The 23,906-nt window shown below is 37.3% G+C and overlaps 2 protein-coding genes across 6 annotated transcripts in view; one reads left to right on the top strand and one right to left on the bottom strand.

Annotated features, from left to right (window-relative positions):
* NUP62CL (nucleoporin 62 C-terminal like) overlaps positions 1-22,999 on the bottom strand; it is a 102,658-nt gene extending 79,659 nt beyond the window's left edge. For 3 of the 4 annotated variants that reach the window (XM_059386263.1, XM_059386266.1, XM_059386267.1), the window contains exon 1: positions 2,409-2,628. The gene's annotated coding sequence lies outside the window, so the exon portion shown is untranslated. Of the gene's footprint in view, positions 1-2,408; positions 2,629-3,641; positions 3,687-22,899 lie in introns of those variants that run through there. The other variant, XM_059386264.1, reaches the window with a different exon arrangement.
* Positions 2,765-23,906, top strand: part of DNAAF6 (dynein axonemal assembly factor 6) — a 37,338-nt gene continuing 16,196 nt past the window's right edge. Inside the window, exons 1-6 of one of the 2 annotated variants that reach the window (XM_059386270.1) lie at positions 2,765-2,834; positions 3,424-3,696; positions 8,651-8,791; positions 12,634-12,706; positions 15,918-16,023; positions 18,961-19,057. In XM_059386270.1, the coding sequence (XP_059242253.1) occupies positions 8,654-8,791; positions 12,634-12,706; positions 15,918-16,023; positions 18,961-19,057 (414 nt within the window). In that variant the 5' untranslated portion in view covers positions 2,765-2,834; positions 3,424-3,696; positions 8,651-8,653. Of the gene's footprint in view, positions 2,835-3,423; positions 3,697-8,650; positions 8,795-12,633; positions 12,707-15,917; positions 16,024-18,960; positions 19,058-23,906 lie in introns of both variants that reach the window. The other variant, XM_059386269.1, reaches the window with a different exon arrangement.

Below are 23,906 nucleotides of genomic sequence, written 5' to 3'. Positions count from 1 at the left end.
AAAGATTTTATTTATTTGATAGAGAGAAATCACAAGTAGACGGAGAGGCAGACAGAGAGAGAGAGGGGAAGGGAAGCAGGCTCCCTGCTGAGCAGAGAGCCCAATGCGGGACTCGACCCCAGGACCCTGAGATCATGACCTGAGCCAAAGGCAGCGGCTTAACCCACTGAGCCACCCAGGTGCTCCTTAAAGTTCATTTTTAAGAATAAAATCTTACCACAGATAACATTAGAATATGAACTAGGTATAGTAGACAGGAAGGAACCTAGCAAAACCTGTTTGATTAAAGTCCTCTCTAAGTCCTACAGTTTCTAAACGGTGCAGCAAACCTTTGTTTACCAAACATATATCCCTTTTCATCTTCTTGTGAGTTGTGTTCCTTTCCTTTGAAATCCCAGACCCCATTTTCTCCTTAGTTCTGGATGACTTTTATACCTCATTTTGCCTGTCTGAAATTTCATGTCTGTAGATTCCCCCTATGTACAAAATTAAATTTCATTTTCTCCTCTTAATCTGTCTCATGTCAATTTAAGTCTTAGTCCAGCTAGAAGAATCTTGAGGGACAGAGAAAATTTTTCTTCCTCCCCCAAAGTGACAAACATCCTATGTGATTCCTAAATACATAAAAGTTTGAAAACCAAAACTGGAAGGCCAGTGTTTTTCAAAATGTGAACAAGAATTCATTAGTGGATTATGGCTACATTAAAAATATATACATAATAGAGACTACCAGAGTGAATTGCATGTAGTAAGCATTGTTTTTGTGAAATGGCTGTCAATTATATATTGTATACGTATATACTTGGCAACAACAAAAAATTTATTTCTTACTGTAGTCACAGAAAAAAGGTCTGAGAAGTACTAGCTAGGCATTACTGACTTAGGATAATGCACAATGAGGCAGAACAGTAATAAAAAAAAATCAAGAAAGAGCATAGTGGGCGTAGACCCGGATCAATCCCCGCATGAAGCCCTGCATGGAGCCTGCACGGAGCCCAGTCTCTGATCCCTGCGCGGTGGGAAGCCTGCTTCTCCCTCTACTTCTACTGCTCCACCTGCTTGTGCTCTCTAGCTCTGTCAAATAAATAAGTAAATAAAATCTTCAAAGAAAGAAAGAAAGAGCATAGCATATAGAAAAGTTCCACAAATTTCTAGAGAAATAGAAAAATTAAGACACTTAAACTCTAATCATCTATAGTCATAAGGGATATTGTGGTATAATTAATTTGGCCAAAAAGCCAGTAACTTTACTTCTAGGCAATAACTTAAGTATTTCTTTTGTTTGCTGTGGTAATAACAAGTAGAATGGACAAATTATTCAAGCTTGACCGTCGCCTTCACCAGAAAAGGTGGAAGCTAGAAAAACATGACAGTCAAAAGAAGGACAGCACTTTAGTTAACTCATTAATCGAATTCCAATCCGTGAATAATCAAAAGTAACCATCCATTAAAGCCATCCTATCTCTCTTTGCTTACAACACTCAAATAATGAATTAGGGGCTCCACTATCCAACAAAACTAATCACTTCTGAAAACTCCAAATGCTTATTAAGCCATCTCCCTTTTTCCCCCCGTTTGTTTAAAACCAAACCACGGAATTCACGGGAAACCAGTGTCACAACTGTACCTCTACGTGAAGTGAAGACACTCAGATTGACAAGCAGCGGCAAGCCGGCAGCGCATCAGCGTTTCTCCACTCCAAGGCGGGAAAAGAAGGGCACTAGGTCCTCTATGTTACTGGGAGTGGGCTGTAGGTCTGGCGGCCGCAGGGATGCTCCCCCCAAGGGTTTGGGCCCAGAAGTCTTGCCCACCGCAGAGAAAAAGAAGTGAGATCCCACCCTACACACACACACACAAACACTGAGCCGTGGAAAAGAAGCGCGACCCCACCTTACACACAAACACGCCCCTCACGCGAGCACGCGCGCGTACACACACACACACACACACACACACACACACACACACACGCTGAGCCAAGAAAAGAAGCACGATCCCACCACTCGCGCGAGCGCGCGCGCACACACACACACACACACACACACACGACGAACTAAGGAAAAGCGCGATACTAACCTACCCTACACGCCCCCTCCCCACACACACAAGCTGGGCTGAGGAAAAGAAGCACCATACCGCCTTAACTGCGCGCGTGGGTATAAACAGACACACACGCTGAGCCGGGAAGGAATCACAAAACGTGTCTCTGTCGCGGGGTGGGGAGGGGGCGTGGGGAGCGCGTGCAGAGCTACAGCAAAACCTCAACCCCCTAGCCACCGAGCCTATCCTTCCACCCCGGTTGTCCCAGGTCCACGGGAGGAATTGTCCGGTTTGGAATTCACGTGAGGGAAAAGCGTAATGAGCGAGCCTGCAGAGGACTGGGACAAACGAAATCCCCACAAACTTACCTTGGTGCCTGCCGCCGCCTCTGCCGCTCGCAGTCACAGACCCAAAGTAAATGGATAGGACCTCCAAGACTGTCTTGCAGCCAGAGAGGCGGGCCTCGGCCTAATCCGAGCAGGGGGGTGGGGAAACCGTCCTCCACAGCGGACTGGGTACCGCTGGAGTGACGCTAACTGAGACAGACGCTTAACTGGGGTCCACCTAGTTAACTAGAGAGGGCGGCCATTGACCCTGACTGGCACGCGATCGGATTGGTTGATTCTGGGGCTGTTTCAAAGGAAAGTCTTCTGTGATTGGCCAGAAAAGTCAAGCGGGAACCCGGAGGTGGTGGGTGGAGGGGGCAACAAAACTGTTACCTAGGCAACAGAGAGACGCAGCGCTCTCAGCTGTCTATTTTCGGAGCCCAGCCAGCGACCCGAAAACTGACCCAGGTGAGGAAACCTGAACCTTAGAAAGGGGAAAGAAAGGGTCCCCAAATGCCCTGGCTATCGGGAAAACTAGGGTGAACTCTAGAGTGGTTACGACTCTGAAAGCTACCCAAAAAAAGCCACAAGTCGCAAAGAGTACAGACCTTTTCCCTAAGTTTTCCTTCCCTGGACACTAGAAGCAGGAGGCAGCTATAACAAAACTCAGTCTATTCAGGATGTGAGTGAGAGATGGGTCAATTTTACCATGCCGGGGAATAAATGCTGTTTGACCGTCTGAAGGCCAAAATGAACACACGAAGGCTTCACAATGCCTGTGTCAACTCACATGCACTTATGGTTTTAACATTAATTTGAGAATGAAAACTGTCCCCTTATAGGTAGATCTGGGCGCTCCAAGGCACCCACTGTTCCTTTTGTTTTACACGTACAGGCATGATCTACCCAGAGTGCCTTGGCTGGGATATAAACATAGATATAGATAGATAGATATCTACGTAGATCTACGTAGATATGTAGATATCTACATATTTATGTATTTATGTATCTATTTATGTATCTACATAAATATCTACATAGATATTTATTTTTTAAGGGGTATAACGTTGTTCAAACTGAAAAAAAAATGGCCGGTGCCACTTTCCGCGTGGACAATATCCTGTGTGCGAGAATGTGAACACTGTGCCCTGAGGGTTCCAACGGCCGTTGGTCAGATCCGTTGAGGATGGAGAAGCAGTCAGACTATGCTTGAGTGGGCTAAAGCGTCGTGTGCAAAGACTACTTGTACTTAACCTCAGCGAGGCTGCTACTCACCAACAGTTGATCAGAGATTGAGTATTCTATGTCGTGGGACTATACCTGTTAAAAGGTAAGAAACAGTGTCAAAAAATAAAATAAAATCTGTGTATAAGGAGAGAACAGAATTTGATCAGCGTTAGGGGTCATTTCTTCTCAGAGCTTCCTATTATGACAAGAATTCAGAACAGAGACTGTTTCCCCAAGAAATTAAACAAGCCTTTTGACTTAGGGAGAAAATTTCAAAGTCCTGAAGGAAAATTTGCTGTCTCAGCTCCTTTTTAGATAGTGGCGGAGTATGAGAATGAGAGAAAGATTACTGCCAAGTGTATTAAGTCTGTCTAAAATAAAGAATAATAGAGGAAGTATTAAATCAAAAGAAGGTCATATATGAAATATTCCAGGTATTTCCAAAAATCATCTTCTATTGAATATATTTTAAATTTGTAAGAAAACCCTGTCAAGTCCTCATAGTTACTTAAGACTTGGTACATTTTATGACATTCCTAAAAAAGGCAATCATTCTTCATATTATAAAGAAAAAGTCAAAAATGAATTATTTTTACTAATCATTGATGTGCATAGATGTCAAAAGTGTAAAAAAAAAAATAGCCAGTATACTGTAATTTAATTCAGACATAGGCAGAGATGCTAATAGCATCTGTTTTCAGAAAAGAAAGGGGTATGTGTTTACCTATCAAACAAGTTCTCAAAGGATATTATGTGGTAATTCTTTATGATTATGCTGGGTGAAATAAGTCAAGCAGAGAGAGTCAATTATCATATGGTTTCACTTGTGGAAAATTTATTTTCTAAGAACCAAATCTCAAATCGATTTAGCAATATATTTTGTTTTTAATGAAATTACTTAAATTTTCTGAATTTCAATTTATTCTTGGCCTATTTAAGTGGTAATACCAGATTCAGGCAGTGGCACTCTAGAATCTTCTCCTTCCTCTTTTTCCTTTTTTTTTTTTTTTTTTTAAATCACTACACTACACTGAGTAGGCAAAAGGAAGTATACATTAGGTATAAAGGCAGGAGATCATAAGTTCTTTTTTTAAGATTTTACTTGGGGAGTGGGGAAGGGCAGAGGAAGAAGGAGAAAGAATTCCAAAGCAAATCCCACAACCTTGGGATCATGACCTGAGCCGAATTCAAGACCTGGACACTTAACCAACTGAGCCACCGACGCGTCACAGGGTATGTTTAATAAGAAGTTCAGTTTTTAACAGAACACAGATTGCATGTAGAAGAATAAGTAAGAAGTGGCAAAATTAGGTTGGGGTGATATCTTAAAGGACTTTGATTGCCAGGCTTGAGAGGAAACTAATGCATGTCAAATTTCCAGGTGAAAGATATCCCTCAAATAAATAACACTGTAAAAAGGCATCTTGCTTTAGTTTGTCCAGTTGATCTGTTTCTGCCAAATAAATGTTTTCAACAAAGCTTAATAAGCTATTGTTAATTTTTAGACTTCTAAAAAAGGTGGCAGAATCTGTATTTCTATTAAATTTAGACTATTTTTTTCCAAAAATTCACATCACTGTTTTTCTCTTGATCCTTTGAACTATTTAGTTATTCACAAAGTACTGGTGATTCATTCCCAAAATATATCAACAAGCATATTTTGATTTCTTATTTTGTGTTTGCAGATTATTACAGTTGATATAGTAAAAATATTTTTGCTAGAGTGCCAATTTCATTATGACATCTCTACACCCATTTAGCTACATATGAATCTATGCCATTTTATGCCAGCCTAATTTGGAATTTAAGAAGTCTAAGTCCCAATGTGCTTGAGATATATAGAGTGTTACTATAAATTATTGTGAATGATTTGTTATATACTCAAACATACATCCCAAGAAGGGGCATCCTTTGAAAGCAGTCACTTTGGGAGTCTATCCACTTGCTGTTGCTATGGCTTAAATTACCTTTGAAAATACTCTTAGAATCGCCTTGAGGCCTGTAGCACATTTTTTTTTTGAATCTCAAAGCAGCAAATCTTCATATTTTGAAAGTAGATGTGATATCTTGATACATCTAGAAATCACTTGGAGGCAAATCTGTTGTATAATTAAACTGAGTGATACTATAATGATACCTGTTTTCTTGGTGATACATATGAAGGCAATTCCAAAATATTTTGAACACTGATAGCATAATTTACATCAGCGTATAACCTTCTAAGGTGACTACTTTGAAATACAATAGCCGTGTGAGTTTAATCATGCTTCATTCAGTATTCATAAACTGCTGACTCTATGCCAGCTCTGGTTTTTGAGACTCTCGGCTTAAAGGGATGGCTTCCCACTGTCCACACCGCCCTGTCTCTCACCAGAGAGCCAGGTCAGAGCTACTTCCCAACTGGTAGGGATTTAGAATAAATCTGCTTTCCCTAAATCCAGTATCCACTGTACTCACTGAACGACAGACTCACTTCATAACGTAGCTGCCCAGAGTAACATGAGAAAGCCTATGATTTGGTACCTAGATTTCTTTTCCTGCAGTGATGTTGAGCCCTACCCTATTCTGAACCTTCGTCTAGCTGCCAGCTCCTCAAAGATCCTCAAGAGTCAGACCCTGCCTCCTCTATCCCCACCTATGGACCAGGGTTCTGTTCCACCTAAACAGACCTCCCTACAACCATACTTATTCAATCTTTCTGCCCTGAAACACTGCTCATATCCCCAAACTGCTGCCATGTCCCTACCAAGCAGATGAAAATAAATGAATAGGAGTTCTGATTGCTACCTCAGACCCGGTATTTGGAACTTCTGAATACCCTTCTTCTGGGTTTGCTTTACCGGTTCCAGTTTATTCCCCTCTCACCGGCCCACCATTAAGCTCTCACAAGGCTCATCATCAAGTATCTGTGTATGCAGGCACAATGTATGTGCCAAATAATAATGATAATTTTATGCAGTTTTTCATATTTTAGCAAACTCTCTCACCTACATTGCTATTAATAATAAGGCCATCACAAGGGCACCTGGGTGGCTCAGTGGGTTAAAGCCTCTGCCTTTGGCTCAGGTCATGATCCCAGGATCTCTGCTCAGCGGGGAGCCTGCTTCCCTTCCTCTCTCTGCCTGCCTCTCTGCCTGCTTGATCTATCTGTCAAATAAATAAATAAAATCTTTAAAAATAATAAGAAGGCCATAACAACAATTTTGTAAGGGGTGGAAATGCTGGAATAATAAAACAGTTTCTACTATATTTGCTTTATAAAACCTCATTGTTTGTGCAATCTCAACTCGAAATACTGTTCATATCACTGCATCTGAGACCTGGATCCATTTCCCCTTTTGTTGTCAAAGGTAGAAAATGTGTCAATAAACTTTTTGCTTTTAATGTTCAGTAAATATTTAATGAACACATAATCAACTAGAACTTTTGAAATACAAACAAGAGCCTCTTTGTTTAATTTAATATGTGTCAATTATTCATTTCCATAGCAGACTACCAGACCATACTGTGAGAGAAGATTGTTTTATCACCATTTATTTCACCTTTTCCAATTTAATGAGTTTCCAGTGTAATGAGTTTTATCATTAACTTATTTGACATTATTAGAAGTGATATTCATGCCCAGCAAAATTAAATTTTTAAAGGACCAATAATAGCTAACATATGTTGAGTGCTTACAATGGTTAGAATGTGTGCGAGGCAGAGTTCTAAGCTTTTTGACGTGTGTGAAGCTACTCAATCCTTGTAACAACCCTATGAGGTAGCACTATGATTATTCCTATTTTACAGGTAAGGAGGATGGGGTGTATAGAGTTTAAATGATGTGCCCAATGTCACAGTGCTGCAAAGTAAATGATAGATACATATCTAGGCAGCATGACTCTGGAGACCTTACTCTAAACCACTCTGATATACTGCCTCTACGCTAGACATACAAGGCTATTTCACATGTGTTTCATACCCTTGACATCTTGAATAAGCATTAAGATCAGTTTTCCATTTAAAAAAGAAAGTCAAGGGCGCCTGGGTGGCTCAGTGGGTTAAGCCTCTGCCTTCAGCTCAGGTCATGATCTCAGGGTCCTGGGATCGAGCCCCTCATCGGGCTCTCTGCTCAGCGGGGAGCCTGCTTCCTCCTCTCTCTCTCTGCCTGCCTCTCTACCTATTTGTGATCTCTGTCTGTCAAATAAATAAAATTTTAAAAAAAGAAAGTCAAAATAATAGTAAAACATAATAAAACAGAAGGTTTGTAAAATACCATCTGCATGCAGATTGATTTTGACAGGTGATTTTGTATGAGCACACATTTGAGAATCCCTTTGTATTACTGTTCTAGGCACAATGCAGAAATTTTAGTGGATCATTTAATAACAGCACTAAAGAAGTGTTTTCCGTGAGTTAGTTTTATAAAATTACGTTTGAAAAATATGAGCAGAGATGTAGAAAAGATTCCCATTATATTTATGCCCAAATCATTCGCAATAAGCTTTATGCAGGTTATTCATTAAAGTCTGTGACATTTCCAAGATGTTTAAGGACCCTGAATTCCTACCCTAAATGTGACTATAAGGGTTATTTATTTAAAGATTTTATTTATTTATTTGACAGACAGAGATCACAAGTAGGCAGAGAGGCAGGCAGAGAGAGAGGAAGGGAAGCAGGCTCCCTGCTGGGCAGAGAGCCTGATTCTCCATCCCAGGACCCTGGGATCATGACCTGAGCTGAAGGCAGAGGCTTTAACTCACTGAACCACCCAGGCACCCCTATAAGGGTTAATTTAAAGGCTGGTAGGATTATAAGTCGTGGTGATCTTATTTACGTTTTTAATGTGTTATTTCCTAAAATCTTCATTATATACATATATAGTATCACTATGATAACCATAAAACAGTTCAATTATTTTGTGTGAACTCTTCACTAAAGCCAACGAACCAACCCACTAGAATTCTCAGGTGGTGGTATAATGCTAGGCATTATCAAGGGCTGACTAAAAATTTAATCTTCGGTCTTCAATGAAACAGAAAACCAAAATATCTCTTTCTGATTATCTTCTTCCTCAGAACATGGATTCTGAAAATATGGAAACTGAAAATCTAGAATATGAAAATATGGAAATTGAAACAATTTCTTCAGTTTCAGCTCTGCAAGCCCTCTCTAAGCTACTTTATCCCGAAGAAGAGGATGATTTTGAGCCTGGACAGGTGGTTGTATACTTACAGATGAATTAGTTCTATTCATGCTAAGTTGTTAAACTGTATTTGAACAACTCGTTCCAACCTTGCTGTGGGAGCAATGTTGTGTCATCCAACAGGAGGTTGCAGGAGTCGTTATACATGAGAGTATCACCTCTGGTTCATTCCTAGCGAACATAATTATCTTTTTTCTAAATTACCTGAACACTCACTAAGAAAATAGTTCTTTAATTATGGTAGCAATAGCCACATTTCAAAATGTTTGTCATTTATATTTATGGAAAAAGAATGCTTGACAACCATTGCAGAGAGTGGTAACTTGGATTTTTAAGCCTAGACAGTATTTCTATAAAACAAATAATTTCCACGAGACAGTGTTAATTAGGCCCCCACCAACCAGCTCCCTTAATTTTTTTTAATTTTTAATTTTTTATAAACATATATTTTTATCCCAATGTTGAAAATAGAACTGCCCTATGACCCAGCAATTGCACTACTGGGTATTTACCCTAAAGATACAAACGTAGTGATCCAAAGGGGCACGTGTACCCGAATGTTTATAGCAGCAATGTCCACAATAGCCAAACTATGGAAAGAACCTAGATGTCCATCAACAGATGAATGGATCAAGAAGATGTGTTATATATACACAATGGAATATTATGCAGCCATCAAAAGAAATGAAATCTTGCCAGCTCCCTTAATTTTTAAAAATTTGTCCACACATGACAACAGAACAGAGAGCAATTTGACCCATATAATGGGATAAACTACTATAATTTTAGCTTACTAAAATTGACTTCTGGGTATATGCTCACACATAGCTGTGAAATCTGATTTGTTGGATAGTGTTTGGGATCGTGGCAGGCAGCCCCAGGGAGGCTTGCTGCAGCGAGGTGGGCTTCATTTTGGGTAGGATAGTTCCATAAACTGACCTTCAGTCACTGCCCATATTCCCAGAATAATCAAAATACTTCTATGTAGCCCCTGCTCTCCATTCTCCTGCTCCTTAGGTATCAGCAAACCTCAGCTGTCAGACTGCCTACATGAAGACAAAATTTGGGCCAGAAATCTCACACAATAACAGAATATATCAATTTGCTTTACATGATCTTAGTGAAGTTGTTATTATGCCCAATTTTCCATGAATAAACCATCTCCAGTGAGCATGCTAGCAGTCTGCTCATCCCCCCAAATTCTTTTCTGCCATTGTGTGGAAAAACAAATGTAATCTGAATAGGCAGCAAATTCAGTGGCTCAGATCAACACTGGATGGAACTTCCACCTCCCAAGAAGAGTTTAGGTGGAAGGCACAGAATCAAGGAAGATGTGCAATGGGAATAAAATTTTTGGATGGAAACTGAATCAGCTTGGAGCCAGAATCCAAGAAGTGTTAGTCAGGGAAAAGTTAGTAGAGGCCAAACAAAAATCAGAACATTAATGATAGCATTGAATATATACAACACACAGGACACTGGAGAAAAATTTAGGAGCAAGGTATCAATGAAGTTGGGAAGGCAAGTACATTTTGGTTACCTTAAGCTCAAGTAGAAGGATACATCCTAGGAAGGGTAGGATTATGTCTTATGCAAAAAGCATATTAAATATTTGAGAAACAGCAGTCTTCAAGAAAGGTGAGTGGACCTTGTAACTGGGACAGATTCAAAGATGAAAGATTTTCCCTGGTAACAAAGCCTGTTCTCTTTGGCCTTTACATATAGAGTTGTTTATTGCATCTAGAGGTGATTCTAGGAGAAAGATGAGTGATTATGAGAATAGGCGAGGATAATTTTATCAAATTGTACAATTCATAGAGGAAAATTACTGTAATAACGTATGATTCTGTGTATCTAGGTTACCAGCAATTTTGAGGTAATTGGTCACTCAGACACTGGAGTACAGATATCATTAGAGGATATAGAAATGGAGTATAAGAACAGTGGGGAATAATTAATGTTTCCAATGAACTCTTAAATTTTCCAGGAGAGAAATTGTTTTTCATTTTTTAAAATATATTAATCTTGGGAACTGTGGAATGATCACAAGAGTGATCTGTTTTTGAAAATACTCTCTGAAAACAACATTAGAACTGTTGTATACACGTTGGCTTATTTACGCCATCTCTACCATGAACTGCTAAGAATCTGGGAGATTAGGAAGAGAGTGTTTTTTAAACTCACATGGGAATCTTAAGACCTGTGGGAAATAAGGTTCACCACTCCACAGACACCGTAACCAAGTTGTTCTAACTCTCTTACCTATTGCAAAGTGGCATGAACTGCAATGATAAATTTCTCAGATAATGGGATGTGGCTCCATGGTAAAGGCTGAAATGATATTTTCATGGAAAACACTTGCAAGATGGTTTTTAATATTTTTATTATCCTCATTTTTCATTCCACTTGAAATTTGATTTTAATCGTTTATTTTCATTAAGTTAATAAACTGAGACCCTCCTTCACTGATCCAATCATCACTATGCAGGGAAGGCATACCAATTTTTGTTAGGAATGTTCAAGTTTTCCTTTCCATGGATTTTAATTTTCCTTGGAAGGAGTCACTCCACAAAACAAGAAGCCCTCATGTTCCAAGAAATGCTTTGCCCTGATTGACTATTAGTATTCTGATGATTAATAACTTAAGGAAAGCACTACTACTTTATATGACCTTAGTGATTAAAACGAAAAAAAAATGTAGAGTACCATCTTGGGATTTCCACATAAAACTGTCTGTAACACCTTAACCAGAGACATTGCACTTTTGAAGCACCTTTTGGAAAGGAATGGTTACTGTCTTAGAAGCCATTGAGATGTTACAGATTAATTTCTGATTTATAGCTGTTGGAATAGTTTAGCATAATAAAGACACAGGTGAGTTTTTCCACCAGCTTTCAAGGACAAACACTATTCCTCTTGCCCAAACAGGACACTGTAACTTTTGTACATACCTGAAGTCTTGGGAGATCCAGGCAGGGGCCTGAGAAAAGAGAGCCTCATGTGCTAGTTTGCCAGGATCCAGGGAGAGAACAATGTTTTGACTGTCAGCAATGGAGTAAACTGGAGCTTCAGAGTCTGGCATCAGCAAGAACATTTAGGAAAATATTGGGATTTCTTGAATTATCAAAAGACCCCGGAGAGGGACCAATGAGGTGGTTGCCACTATTCTGATAGTGTAATATGTATCATACTTAGTTGAAAAAAGGAAAATTGTTCTTGTACTGGTGAATAGAGGGGCAGTCCTATGACGGTGTGTTTGCTTGCACAGGGGATGGCAAAATGAACTTGCATGATGACTGAAGTGGTTCAGCGTGTATTTGACAGACTAGAAAGTGTTTCAGGTCCCCAGAGGAAAAAAAGTAAAATCAGTTACCAGGAGTTTCGAATGAGTCCTTTGATATCTAAATACTTAAGACTCTATTTAGTGGTTTGTTTTTGTTTCTATGAAACTTTCCCGTCCTTTTCCATCCCCCATCTAACTCTGGCAAGACACTGCCGAAACCCAAAAGTGTCGATGCTTTTATACTAATACTTGGTTCTGACCTTCAAAGAGATGAATGTGGTTCATTCCGCTATCCGCAGGGATACACAATTCACTGGGCTGGAACTGGGGATTTTGTCTGATCAAAGATCAGTTCTGCCTTTCAGCCTATTAAACTAAATACTTTTTGAAAGGAAAAGGAAAACACATTCTAAATAATACTTGGCATCTGTCGCTTTGTTGTATAACAATGATGATTAAATGAGAAGCTCTATGAAATTTTATATGGAAAGCTTATCAAATTCAAAGCATTACCGGTCATAAAGGTTACACAAGTAATAATTACTTGTTGGACCTTTTTTCTTTTCTCCAAGCCAAACTGTTCATCTGTCCTTGGAGCCATGGGTCCTGGGAATATTGGACCACCAACAACAGAAGAGCTCCAAGGTAAGTTATTTAACAAAGCATATAGATCAGTATAATCAGTAAAATATTTTCTCTGGGAGCAAAAGTATAAGGAGAGTAATACTAACACTAGAGTTTGTCAAAGATGAACTCAGATAATTGCGGAAATGATGAACAGTCGTTTACATATAAAGACGCTTTTTTTATTCTACTGTTATAGGTAAGTCACTTTTATATTAATGGAAATTAATTTGCCTTGAATTATTGACGTTCACTTTTTGGTATATTTCCTGAGAAGTAAAACCAAGAAAGTCATGTGTGGTTAAACAACTTTTTTATTACTTAAGGTCTAGTTCCCAAAATGATTAGTTTCTTCATCTTCTACCCTGCTATATTCTGGGAATTTTACAGAATTCATTAATTCACTCAACAAATATTTATTAAAAGCCTGTTGTGTACCAGGTAGTAGTAGCATCTCTGGAGCTATGAGGAAGATCAAAATAGAAAGGTCTCTGCTCCCATCGAGTTAATAGTCTTTTGGAGAACATAATAAATAGCTACACAATTTTATCTTATATCAAAATGCTTATAAATTAAAGCCCATGAAGCGATGTATATAGTCACGGCTTCTATAAACTAGAATAAATATTTGGGGGAGATTTTCCCCACCATTTTGGCCCATACGTTTTCACAGAGTTGAGCATTTTATACATCTTCAAAAATATAGAAAGCTTTAATTCTGTCATGATGACAGTTACCAGAGGGTGAACAGGGAAAGGAAGTGAAGTTCCTTCATCAATTTAGCTGATTGTTAAAGATTTTATCTGGAAAATGTTTAAAATAATGGCTAAAATGAGGTCTGAGGGGATGATTTTAAAATTTCAGTTATTATCCCCTACATACTCAAGAGTCTCTTTGCCTCATTCAAGAGATGTTGGAAGGCTAGTTCAAATTTTGATGTGTTTCTATGCTGCCTGAATTTCTGATAGTGTATATCTAATATCCTCTAAATTCTGAGAAAAATGAATCATATGCAAACTATTTTATATGAAATCTGTAATTAGGCTTTACAAAGCTCATGCTAGACAGAAGCAGACAATTACAAAAGAGTTGGCAGTATTGAAAACCTGGTAATCAGGTGCATTTCTGGGGATGCTTGAAAGGAGAGCTTGAAATAATGTTCTGCACCTAATGTTGGAACAAATGTAAGCTGGGCTTTTCCATGCCTCATTTGCTTTTAAATATTTAAAGATGACACGTAAGAACCCAGGTATATGCTTAGTCCTGCATAAAGGACAAGTGATAGAGATTTTCTTTGAGGCTCACATCTACATGAGGAAAATACTAGATTAAAAAATTATCACTGGGGCACTGGGGTGAATCAGTGTGTTAAGTGTCTACCTTCAGCTTAGGTCATGATCTCAGGGTCCTGAGAAAGAGTCCTGCTTTGGGCTTGCTGCTCAGTAGGGAGTCTGCTTCTCCCTCTGTCTCTTCCTGCTGCCACCTCTGCTTGCGCTCTTTTTCTCTCAGTCTCTCTCTGTCAACTAAATAAAGAGTGAGAGAGAAAGAGAGAGCATGAGAGGGGAGAGGGTCATTGGAAGAAGCAGACTCCCTGCTGAGCAGGGAGCCCAACTTGGGACTCGATCCCAGGACTCCAGGATCATGACCTGAGCCGAAGGCTGTTAGTTGCTTAACCAGTTGAGCCACCCAGGTGCCCCAAATAAAATCTTTTTTTTTTTTTTTATAAAAAAAATGATCATTGTATCCACTGTTTTCAGTTTCTTTTTTTTTTTTAAGATTTCATTTATTTATTTGACAGAGATCACAAGTAGGTAGAGAGGCAGCCAGAGAGAGAGGGAGAAGCAGGCTCTCCACTGAGCAGAGAGCCCGATGCAGGGCTCGATCCCAGGACCCTGAGATCGTGACCTGAGCCGAAGGCTTAACCCACTGAGCCACCCAGGTGCCCCTGTTTTCAGTTTCTATAACTGATGTTTTCTAAGAATTATGTCATGCTTTCATGACACAGGTATCAAAGTTTTTAGATAGTAATACACAAAGCAAAATAAGGCATTGGCTCCCCGGATCAAATGATTGTATGTTTGATTGGTTCTTTTATGTAAATGTTGGACATAAGATCCTATTGATGTTTCTGAAAAAAAAAGTATAATATTTCTTTACATATGTAAGTTATATATAATATGTTTCATAGAAAATGTTCTTTCACATACAGAGTATGTATTATATGTTATATTACATGTTATATTATGTAATATATATGTTATAATATATACATATATAATATATTATATATACATATACATATATACCTTATAGACACATATATACATATACACATATACATATATACATATATGTATATATGTATACATATATACATTATATATTATATATATATTATATATATACATATATGTATATATAATGTATATACACATTATATAATGTATGTGTATATACGTACATATGTACATACATGCATATGTATATACGTACATATATGTATATATAATGTATATATACACGTATACACAAACATATATACATGTATATGTACACATATACATACATATATATGTTTATATAATGTATATATACATATAATGTATATATATAATGTATATATATAATGTATATATATGTTTATATAATGTATATATACATTTTATATATACTGTATATATAATGTATATATGTATATGTATATAATATGTATGTATCTATACATACATACATATGTATGTATATGTATGTATACATACATATTATACACATATACATATATACATTATATATACATACATATGTATGTATATGTATGTATACATACATATTATATACGTATACACATCATATACATATATACATAATATATACATATATTATAACATATATTAACATATATATGTTATATTACATATTATATGTTGTATGTACACATACAGACTGGAATGCGATCACTGATTATCTCTGGGTAGTTGGATTACAGATGATTTTTTTCTTCTTTTTGCTTACATGTTGTTTCCAAATTTTTTACGACTGTTATTACAATTTTGCAATGTACTGTTTGTGGATTGATTCAAAAATTCTACTTTTTTTTTTTTTTTACTAAGTTAGCTTGTTTGGACCAAAACACAAACTAGTGATTACAAATAGAACATGTTTTACTTCGATGATCCTAAACTGAGCATGAAGAATAGAAACAGCCTCAGCTTTATCTTCCCTTTCTCCATAGTCATCCCTCAAAGCAGTGATGAAAACGGCGAGGATATCTGGAATCCAGAAGAGGTTCCAGAGGGAGCAGAGCATGAGGACATGTGGGATGTTAGAGAAATACCAGAGTAAGTCAGATGAGGCCAGGAATGTGTTTGGGGCTTAAGGTAGATGTGTCATCTGATATCATTCTATTTTTGACAAGATTCATAAAATAACTTCTACCACATAAAAGATAAAACTATGGTGACACACAGAAGGCATGTGTAATTGATGATTTTTTTCCTTCTGAAGCAGAAACAAATAATGAAATATAATACCTTCCTTTCAGTTATTATCAAACAAAAACTGATGTACAGTCATTTCCATTACAAATTTATATTTACTATTGGCTAGTTGTTTAATGTGGATCTAACACTGGGAAAGAAAACCCATTAAGTTACAAGCATTCATACAAGCCAAATTATTTTACCATGTTTATCTGTCAAAGACCTGCTTTTAATTATTCAATGCTCCACAATTATGGTAAAAGGCTGTGTTCTCTCTCCAATTATCTATTATTACGTGGACCTATTTACTAGTGATTTTAGGATTATGTTTAACATATTTTGCAAGCGTTCGTGAAGCCTCACTTTGTAGCTTATTCAATAGGAATTATGAATATGAACTGTAAATATGAAATTTAGGATTATTATCATGAATAGCCCTTCACTCTGATGAAATAAATCACCCACAGTTTCAAGGAATTGAAAGTGTGTTCACATTTGTAATTGAAATTAATGGTTAAATACACTAAGCTTTAAATAGATGTATTCTAAAATAAAATATTGATTGAGTATTTAGAATAACTTGAAAAACCAAGGCAGTACTTACTAAATTATAATGTACTTTATGAATTCTTGAGGACTTCTATGGTAAGTGATCTGACAACTTATCTAATTCTTACTATAAAATTGTGTCCAAGTTTGTTTGTTTTTTTTTTCAAACCCAACCCTCTCTTTCTGTCCTCTACATCAATTCTGAAAATAGAAGCAGTGGGAGACTGCAGATAATTAACTGGAAAAATGTATCCAGCTTTCAAATAAACAATGTCAAAAAACCCCATAAACCTCATAAAAAAGATCAAAGGGGATTTTAAAACATCTCTGTGTGTACCTTAAAAATGAAGAGTAAATCTCAGGTTATGTTTATACAATGCCCACACATCCGATGAAAGGTATGAAGTAAGCCACTCATTCATCATATTGTCTAATGAATGTCAAACATCCGTATGTGGCAAGTTCCAAATTTGAGTAAACTTTCACTTCTCATCCTGGTGTTTGATGTTCTGTAGAAAGAACATCCATGAAAGTTTTAAATGAATAAGAACTCCAGTCAGGATATGAAGAAAATTATAAGATTTTTTTAATCTTTATTTTCTATCTTACACAAGTACATTTCAAAATGTCCCAGTGGGTAAAGAGGAAATTGGGAAAAAAGGGGGATAGGCTGCTCACAAAAAAAATCACAAGTGGCCAAATAAAAAAGTAATAAGGACCTGAGCTAAGTCACTGGCCTGGGGGAGAAGTATGAGGGCCTTTGAGAGATTCTTAAAGGAATATATGTTATCTGATTAGATATAATGAATGACAAGAAAGCGTCAGAAATGATGCTAAGGGTACTGACTAGGGTGAGTGGATGAATAGTGAGGCCATTAACTGGGACTGGGAATGAAGGTAGAGGGAAAACAATGAGTTTGGTTTTGGATGTGTGGACTCTGAGGTGCCTTTGGGACATTCAGGCAAATGGATATAGTAGACAGTTGGAAAACTACATCTGCAGGTGCAGAGAAGAGCAGCAGCTAGAGCAAATCCATTTGGGAGTCATGGGCATATGGATCAATACCTTTCTATTTTGCTTTAACCTGTCTTCACCTTTGTAAATATCAGGTAAATGTTATAGTCTATTAAGAAAAAAGTGCCCCATATCAAATAGCTACTTATTGTTAGTCCTGTTCAAACTCAGAGAAATCCCTTTTCCATCCTTGGGCTTTCCTATTTGCAAGCGGTCAGAAGTTCAAGGTAGTCTTTTAGTCTTCCTATCCAGAGAGTTACCGTTTCTTCGTTAGGGGAGAATTAAAGAGTAAAGATCATCTGTAAATGTTTGCTCACTTCATTCCGTCTAAAAAGATATAGGGTACATTATGGTTGGGTGCTTCTTTCTGTAAACCACTCTATCCCTAGGGACCCAAATGTGGGGGCAAAGAAAGATTTGTGAATTATCTTCTTGTGTGAGGTGAAATACCAGGAAAATCTTTCATCAGAGTAAGAACTCTATAGGCCTAGATTCTAAATACTGCAATGTTATTGTGCTGACCACATTACCAGTGTTTCTATTATAGACTTTTAGACCTGGAGAAAATATTGTAGAGATCACTGAATTCAAACCTACCTCTCTCCCATAAATTATACAAATCTGAAAGCAGAGAACCCCATAAGTTTGTGATTTGACCAAGGGCACACAGTTAAGGACGGAAAAAGAACTACACCTGGATTTTCTAACTCTACTCTGTGTCTCAAATTTAGCAGATAAGGATTTCTATCTATCCATCAAACTCTGGGTTATGGGCCTACAATTTTTCTGAGCCATCATTTTCCAGGAAAAAAAAACTTTTTTTCTTTTTGCTTTTAATCTTATTAGAAATTCTCTCAATTCATTTTATTTGTCTAGCTCTGAAACAATTAAGCTTAATTTTTCAAAATGAAGTAGATACAATATAAATCCTGCTTTACAGTATTATATATATATATATATATGTATACATATATATATACATATATATATATATATTTCATGTTTGGTATTTTTTGCCTGATTTTTCTGGACTTCTATTCCTTTAGGATTCTGCTACATGCTCAAAGAAATGGTCAGCACTTTATTTAGTCCTTTTATTTTTTTGTAATAGCATGTCCTCATAAGTTTGTAGTTTGGGTTTTTTTTTTCTTTCTTTCTTTTTTTTTTTTGCTCTGGGACAGAAAATTGCTTTCTTTTGAGTCTCAGTATCATTGACTTTTTTTTTTTTTTAGGTATGAGATAATATTCAAACAGCAAGTGGGAACTGAGGACATTTTTCTAGGATTTTCGAGAAAAGACTCTTCAACCGCATGTTGTGAAGATCTAGTGGTGAGCCTCTCTATCTTCCCTATGACCATTGTGGCTACACTGACTGGCTGTTATATGCATAATACCATAGGCAAGGCAGTAAACTCTTTAAAAATAGTGGTTGCTATGTTTTAGGTACTAAGGGAATAATGGGATTGACAATTTAAAATTGGCTAATACATACAAAATAAACTAAATTTACACATGTGGATAAGATTTACAAATAAACATAATAGATTCATAAGATATAATACACTATTTCTAGTCCTGTGAAAACTGTCCTTCCCTGAATCTCTCTTATCTCTTATATCTATATTTTCTAATGACTCAGCTTACATCGTGCAGTTTAAAAAGGGACTTTTTCTTAATTTTTGGACCCGAACTTCTAATTTAAAACTCTAAAAAGACATCTAAAATGTTATCTTCGTTCCCTTATCAGAATGACACTAATTCTATGTAATAACAATAGCAATACCAATAAGATCAATGAGATCCCCTTACTTCTGCCTATTTAAGACTCAGAATGATCCTGTTGAAAAGTCTGGGCCTAACCAAAAAAGAGGGATATAACCGGTTTGGACAGCAAACACTGGTAATTCTGGTGTGGAGAATTCTTTTCCTGAAATCAGTGGCTGTGCTTCTATCTTTTCCCCTCTCTGTCTCACAACACTCTACAGTATGGAGTACTGAGATGCCCATTGGAAATGCTTAATCTTTTTTCCTTAAGCAAATGGTAAATGGAATCTATCTTGTGCATGAACTTCAGGTTTTCTCTTACTAGCAAAATCTAAGACATCCAATTGAAGCAAGTAACATAAGTAGTGAGTTTAAGTAGCTTAGGAGATTTTTCAAACTCTAATGAGTTAAGGTTTCAAGTGATCTTGAAGTAATTAGTTCCCAGGGTTTTCCAATAACATCCCAATTCCTCTTTTTTAAATAACTGTAAAATAACATTTTTGATGTCTAGTGTTGGGGATTGCTATAAACTGGAGAAATTCTGGGCCCTAAGTAAATAACTGTTGTGAGCCTTTCCATCTCTCTCCCTTTTAAAGTGCTACTAGTATTAATAATAAAGGTGTCCTGAATGAAGACTCTCGGAAACCAAATTGTACCCAAGAGTAGGAGTACACAGTTTATGTAAAACTCAACAAGTATATGCCGAAGAAGACTTGCTCCCCCCCTTTTAATGAACTTCTAGTTGACTGGGGAGACATAACTCACATAAATGAAATCAGCTTCTTATTAACAGTTAAACTCAGTGTTGACAGTCTACCAGGAGTTTAGAAGGTTTGGATAAGGTATAGACAGTACGGAATGGAAGATGTATGAAATATTTTTTGGTGCTATGGCACTTCACAACATGTATACTGTTTTTTTTTCTCTTGCATTTTCTTCATATATTCAATTTCTTAATTCAATTAGCCAACATATAGTACATCATTAGTTTTTGATATAATGTTCAATGATTCATTAGTTGCATACAGCATCCAGTGCTCATCACATCACATGCCCTCCTTATTGTCCATCACCGAGTTACCCCATCCCCCCAATCCATCTCCCTTCACCCACCTTCCTGACTCCAGGAAACAGAGGTTTGGAGTCAAGAGTCTCTTATGGTTTGTCTCCCTCTCTGATTTCTTCCCCTTCAGTTTTCCCTCCCTTCCCCTATTGTCCTCTGCACTTTATCTACCATTTACATTGACATGGATGGATTATGCTAAGTGAAATAAGTCAATCAGAGAAAGAGAGTTATCATATAGTTTCACTCATATGTGGAACATAAGGAATAGTGCATATATTCAATTTTTAAATACTTAGTGAGTACTATTACACACCAGGCTCTGTTCTAGGTACTAGGGATACAAAGGTAAATAAGATACAGTCATCACCCTCAAGGAATTTACAATAAAGGAGGCAGACAAGTAACAAATCATTGCAATTCAGTATGGTAAGTATATACTTAGAGGCATATATGTGTGACATATATGGTGTAATAAAGCAGAAAGAGATCAACACTGGGTAGACAAGATTTTTCCAGTGGACAACATTCCAAGAAACAGAGTAAAGCACATGGGGCAGTATCCAGGCATGAAATAGCCTGGCTTATTTGAGTAAGCTCTGAGCATAAGAAGAATAAAGAATAGTTGTCAGTGGTGTACTTACAAGCCAACTCTCAAAAAAGGGAAAATAACCCCTGATTTGTAGCTTGAATTTTATCTTGTAGGCATATTAATGATGATATCCACCATCATTGCTTAACCCCACTGGTAAGACTCAGACTAAAGAGGTTATTGACCACATCTCAAGTATTTCTTGCTCAAATTTATCAGCTTACTATTCCTGTTGGTAATATGGCATTTTCCCAGATCTAAGACATCATCGAATTGTCATTTATTTAATACAAAGGAACAATAAGTGTGCTACCCCATTAATTGTACACATTGATTGCATGACGTACCTAGTAACAGAAACACTAAAATGTGGGGGGAATTAAATCTTAGAACTGGCTAAATTTGTTATCTGGGGGCTGGACCTGGTCTATATGTAACAACCCAGTACAGAGACTTTAAGAAGACCTCTGTTTAAGCTGAAGAAGATAGTAGCATGAACAATCTGTTTAAGTACAGGGAGTGATTTGGGGTTTAAGAATCCACAAGGACCACCCTTTCCTTTACCCTCCCCACACTCCAAATAAGAAAGCAGGATTCATGAGTCTTGAATCAAAGCAATTGTCCTAAACAAAATTCTCAGTTATGATTATGTATGTCTTCAGCAAATCTTCCATTCTTTCCTTCTAACCTCAAACCAAAGAGCTGCATTATCTAAATTCTGCCTACTGCTCCTTTACGGGGTTTGTAGCTACCAAGCTTCCCTGGCCTTAATCTATAATTAGGCATTTTATGTTTTAAGTAAAAATTGTATGTAAAGTGTACAACATGATGATTTGATACACCTCTGCATAGTGAAATGATTACTGCATTATTAACATCCTCTCCTCACATACTTACCAGTGTGTGAGTGTGTGTGTGTGTGTGTGTGTGTGTGTGTTGAGAGCACTTGGAATCTACTCTCTTAGCAGATTCCCAGTATTCAATATGGTATTAGTAACTGTAATCATCCTGATGTACATTTCAGAGCTTCAGCTTTATATGTCAGCTTTTTGCAAGTTTGTTTTATTTTTAGCTGCCAACCATTTTCTTCAAACCAAATTCTATGAGAAAGCCCAACATAGAGAACACATAAAAGTACCACTGCCTTGAATAAAAGGGTACTATCACCCATGAGGCAGCTCCTAGGAGAAAAACTGGGGCTCTTTGGAACACAGTTTGAAAGATGCTTATCTAGACTTTCTCCTTGTATTACAGTTGAGAAAATAAGGTCAAGCTTGTAAAGGTATCAAATATTCATATAAATTAATGGAAGAATAATAAGAGAGCTAGAAGGTGTTTTCCTCCTAGGTAACATGCATGTTTTATTTTAAACCTCATGAGTATAATGCCCCTGTCTTGTTCTATTTTACTTTTTTTGATTTTACTATTTTTATTTTCTTTTTTGTTCTCTATACTTTCCATCGCTCCCCACAAAGATCCTGCCATAATGGGTTTGATATATATCCTTGACTATGTAACCTTGAATACATATTTACCCCTGTTTGCTGTACTTTTAATTCAACAAATACTTATTGAGCACTTACTATAGGCCAGATACTTGATATACAGTGTCGAACACAATAGAAAAGTTTCTCTTTCTCACAAGGAGCTTACTATCAAGAGATCAAGCAGTCTATAAGCAGCAGCACAGACTTCCATAAATCCATTCAATAAGGAAACAGTGAACCCAAATGCATAAAGGTTATTACTTACAGACAGGATAAGCAAGATCAGCTGGGTGTCAGTTCCACATGTCCCTTTGCCCCACAGGAAAACCACTGAACTAAAGGGACTAGATAACAGGTGACATGAGCGGTGGGACACTCTGTTGCTGAAAAGCCAACTCTACGCTGTAGCTGGACAGTTTTATAGCCTGTATCTACACCCAAGGGGAGGGAGGTAGAAAGCTCTTATGCCTTATTGGAACTAGGGAGGAGGGTGAGAAACTGCTTCACTGGTAGCCTCCAGCAAGATAAGGAGCCTCCCACAGGGTAGAAAGGCAGATAAGAAATAGCCTTGAGGCAACTCCTCACAAGACTCTATCTTCCCCTGTTCCGGGAGGATCACAGGATGTTCTGCCAAGACTTGGGGCCAACAGCAGTTGAGCTTTGCCTATGTGGCCAACGTGGATAGTACAGGTTCACCAGAGTGCCATCGAGGAGCCATTTTCCTACATTCACAGCCTATGAATAAAGGTTTTTATCATACTTGTTTTTACTTAAAATGATATAATAATAATAATAGCAAATCATTTATAGAACGCTTACTGTGTGCCAGGCATTTCTCTGAGAACTTTGCACATAGTAAATCATCAATCCCCACATCAACCTTATGAAATTGGTGCCATCATTTTCACTTTACAGAGGAGGTTGCCGACACACAATGAAGTTAAGTGACTTGCATTAAGTTCACACACTTAGAATCTGGTAGAACTATAATTGGACCCAAACAATTTGACTTTGATATAAGTGTGTATAAAGTGATATGGTCCAAGCAGACTTCACAATACAGGAGACATCTGGCCTGGACATGTGAAGTGCTTGGTAGTTTGTCAGGGTGGAAAAGCTGTCTGAGCAGAATAAACAGTGGCATAGGCAAAGGCCTAGTGCTTATGAAAGTATATGATATTTTTGAGAACTATTTGTGGTGTTCTTGGAGTCCCAGAATGGACATGGAGCAATAAAAGAAAAGAGAATAAGCAGTTTAGAGTTAGTTGTAAA

This window comes from Mustela nigripes, chromosome X (genome assembly GCF_022355385.1).
Source record: "Mustela nigripes isolate SB6536 chromosome X, MUSNIG.SB6536, whole genome shotgun sequence".
NCBI classification, from domain to species: domain Eukaryota; kingdom Metazoa; phylum Chordata; class Mammalia; order Carnivora; family Mustelidae; genus Mustela; species Mustela nigripes.
This window is presented reverse-complemented; position numbering and strand designations above follow the sequence as displayed.